The 3,330-nt window shown below is 43.4% G+C and overlaps 1 protein-coding gene across 1 annotated transcript; it reads right to left on the bottom strand.

The window, feature by feature from the left end:
* Positions 1-685: 685 nt before the first annotated feature.
* Positions 686-2,578, bottom strand: LALBA (lactalbumin alpha). Its single transcript, XM_036108932.2, has 4 exons — positions 2,446-2,578; positions 1,972-2,130; positions 1,434-1,509; positions 686-911 (listed from the first exon to the last, which is right to left on the bottom strand). The coding sequence occupies exons 1-4, from the start codon at positions 2,576-2,578 to the stop codon at positions 851-853; spliced, it is 429 nt and encodes a 142-aa protein (XP_035964825.1). The 3' UTR covers positions 686-850.
* Positions 2,579-3,330: the final 752 nt, after the last annotated feature.

Below are 3,330 nucleotides of genomic sequence, written 5' to 3' on the forward strand. Positions count from 1 at the left end.
GGGTCCTGTGATCCTCTCACAGCACTTTGTGAAGGATATTTCCTTATCTCAAGAGTAAGGAAATCCCTCAATCCATTCAAATCACCCATTTCAGATTTTTGGCACCCCTGTTCTTGCTGTCCTTCTCCCATCCCACATCTCCACCAGTCAAAATACAACCCATACTTCAAAACCAGCTTAACTGCCACTCCTTTTGTGAATCCTTCCTTGATCTCTTTTTCCCACAGCACCCCCCCAATATAAAGTATCCTTTCTCTTATGAATGCTTGAAGAATATTTTTAACCTCCCTCATGATGCATTATTCCTTGTATTATAATTATTTATCAATGTTTATCTTATCTTTCCTACTAGTCCCTGAGGGAAGAGACCCTTTTGCCAATTTTTGACTCCCTCTATAGTTCCTTGAATGTGCTAGATGATCAATAAGTTTGTTGAATTGAATTGGTACAGAAGGTAAACTCCATCTTTCTAAGTTCATCCTATATCCTCTTCAGTAGAGATGGGAGGTGACTATGACCTACAGCTTCAGTGTCCACTCACTCACGCTAATTCCTCCTCCTCCCTCTGGGAAGAAAATACAACCAGCCACTCAAAATCAGGCCCTTTATTCAAGACAGAGGTGGAATCCATTGTTGTAGTGAAAGTGCTATCGGAGGGCACTGAGCAAGGGTCAAAAGTCCAGTGTACCAGTCATGCATAGCTGGAGAATAGTCCTCAAGTGTCCAATGGTGTCACTACAGGGCTCAGGACTCAGAGACAAGGGGGAAGAAAGAAGCAAACTGAGGTAGCCTTAGGGAAGAGGCATTCCAGGAATATACAGAGGGCAGAAGCAGCAATGACAGCAGGCACTCACAACTTCTCACAGTGCCACTGTTCCAGCTTCTCAGAGCAGAGTGGTTTATGGGCCAACCTGATAATGGAAAAGGAGACAGGACAAGTTGGCTGACTGGATCTTAACTCGGACTTCCATCTAGCTTTACCCCCAGGAGGGCCAAGGTGGTAGAGTGTGGATGAAAATTAGAGAAAGATTTCCTAGCCAGATGGCAAGGGACACTGAGCCACCTAGTGGGGTAGGACCCACTTTTAAAACTTCAAGAAAATTTTGTAGGGCTGGTAAAGACACGCAAATGATATCAAGGGCTTGTTTCAGGGTCTAGGACTAAAAGAGCAGAAATAGATGTCCATGTCCAAGTGAAAGGAGCCCTGGGTCTCAGCCCTCTATTCCCTATGTTTATTAGGAATTTGGCTAAATAGGAGTGTCATGAGGGAGGCTTGGAAAATTGGAAACCTGAGTTTGCTTGATGAGTTTTGTTTTGGAAACTACATTCTAGATTAAATGGCCAGGAGATAGAAAGAGAGGGCAGTGGTGCTAGACTAAAGGAGTGAGAAAAAGAAGGGGAAGGGAAAAGTGGAAAATAGAATGGGGATTCACCAGTAGTCAATTCCTTCCTTATCCAGAATCTTCTTGGCACAAATCATGTCATCAGTAAGGTCATCATCCAGGAACTCTGGCAGGAGTTACAGGGACAGGAATGTGAGAACTAAGTATTACCCAGAAAGATAATGAGTTGCCTCTTCCCTGGATCTAGTAAGTCTGGTCCTTCTATGAACTGGAGACTTACACTTGTTGCCTTTCTATATGAGAAAGCCAATACAGTAATGCCCCCCACCCCAGATAAGGGCTCTCTTCACTTCTCTTGGGTGTCTTCAGAAGAATTATCAACTTCATCAACTCTGAAAATGTAGGTATCAGACTTCAAGATTTCCAGACAGCTAAGATCATCTACTTCAGGGAACTGCCTGGGGCTCTGGTGAACATGAAAATTCTAACAGCCTTTTACTCAGTACTGTCAACTCAAGCCCTACAGTTGAAGGCAGTGAAGCCAGAGGTGTGCTTGATACCAAAAATGAGATTATCCAAGGGGTAGGCTCTGGAAAAACAGAGGAACAGAGTAAAAGAGGCTACTCACTGTCACAGGAGATGTCACAGATGTTCCTTGACTGAAGGATCTGGTTGTCCCTGCACCAAAATTTATTGTTGATCTGGAAGAGTCCATATTCTGTGCTGCCATTGTTACTGACTATGGTTTGTGTATCATAACCACTGGTATGAAATATAGTACAGATCCCTGAGGAAAAGATGAAAAAGAGGATCACAGAGGTGTCCAGGCATGACATTTATAGCATAAATGAGGACCTGTTTTACCAGATGTAGAAAGGCTCTCTAGCCAATCTCCAAATATGGCAAAGCACAAAGTATCTTGACGAGATGAAGAGCTCCAAAAAGGATCAGACAATAAGAGAAAGGGAAGATACATGAATAAATGTAATAAAAGAGTAAACAGATTAGCACATAAGAGGATTATTAGATAATTGAATAAAAGTGGAGAGGAAAAGGAGAGTGGAAGAGAGAGGCAGATGAAGCAAGGCAGCAAGGAACTCACACTCAGGCAAAGCAATGCCTCTAAAGCCATCCATGTCTTTCAGCACCTGGGACAGCTCACATTTTGTAAATTGCTTTGCCTGAATGGCAGGAAACATGATGCCAACCAAGAGCAGAGAGACAAAGGACATCATTTTGGCTGCCCCCAAGAACCTGAAATGGGGGCACCACACAGCTTCACCTCCTTTTATTTGTGGAGAAAGCCTCAGGGGCCCTGGCACCAAGCCCTACATCCAGGAAGAAGATGAAGAGAGACTGGTCATGCCAACACAGAAACACTAAGCCTGCCAAACTTCCTTCCGTACTTTTACCCTGTTTTTCCTACTCCTCCCCTAATCTCTAGTCCATACAAGTATTGTTTTCTGCCCAGAGTTTCAAACATGAATCTCTTCCCATTTGGCTTTTTTGTACTTTTGTTTCTTGTAGATTTGTTTCTAGGAAGCAGGATGTCCCCAGCCTACTTCAGGAACAAAGGAGGCCTCAGGGATAATATGAGTGAGGCAATCAGAAAATAAAATAAGGGTCCATGGCCAAAACCCCCTTCCCCTAGAGACATACAGAATATGGAAAAAGAGTGTATGTCATTATATGCCATAGTCCCAAGATCAGAGTTGGCACTTGTGCAGTCAACCCAGGCATGGAACAAAGCCCAGGAAGAGTCCCTTGATATGGTGGTTCATGACTGGGGGCTCAGTCATAGGGATAGGCTATAGCAACATAGACTATAAGAATCAGATATAACTTGGATCCAGAGACTTCATACTTCAGGAAAACAGAGAATTTGAAAAGTATGTATGACAGTATCTAGCTATCCTATGAGCTATTATCAGGCTCTCCACCCCCAACCACCACTACCACTAAATAGCCAGATACTACACTGATGTTA

The sequence above is a fragment of the Halichoerus grypus genome, chromosome 6 (genome assembly GCF_964656455.1).
Source record: "Halichoerus grypus chromosome 6, mHalGry1.hap1.1, whole genome shotgun sequence".
Classification (NCBI taxonomy): Eukaryota; Metazoa; Chordata; class Mammalia; order Carnivora; family Phocidae; genus Halichoerus; species Halichoerus grypus.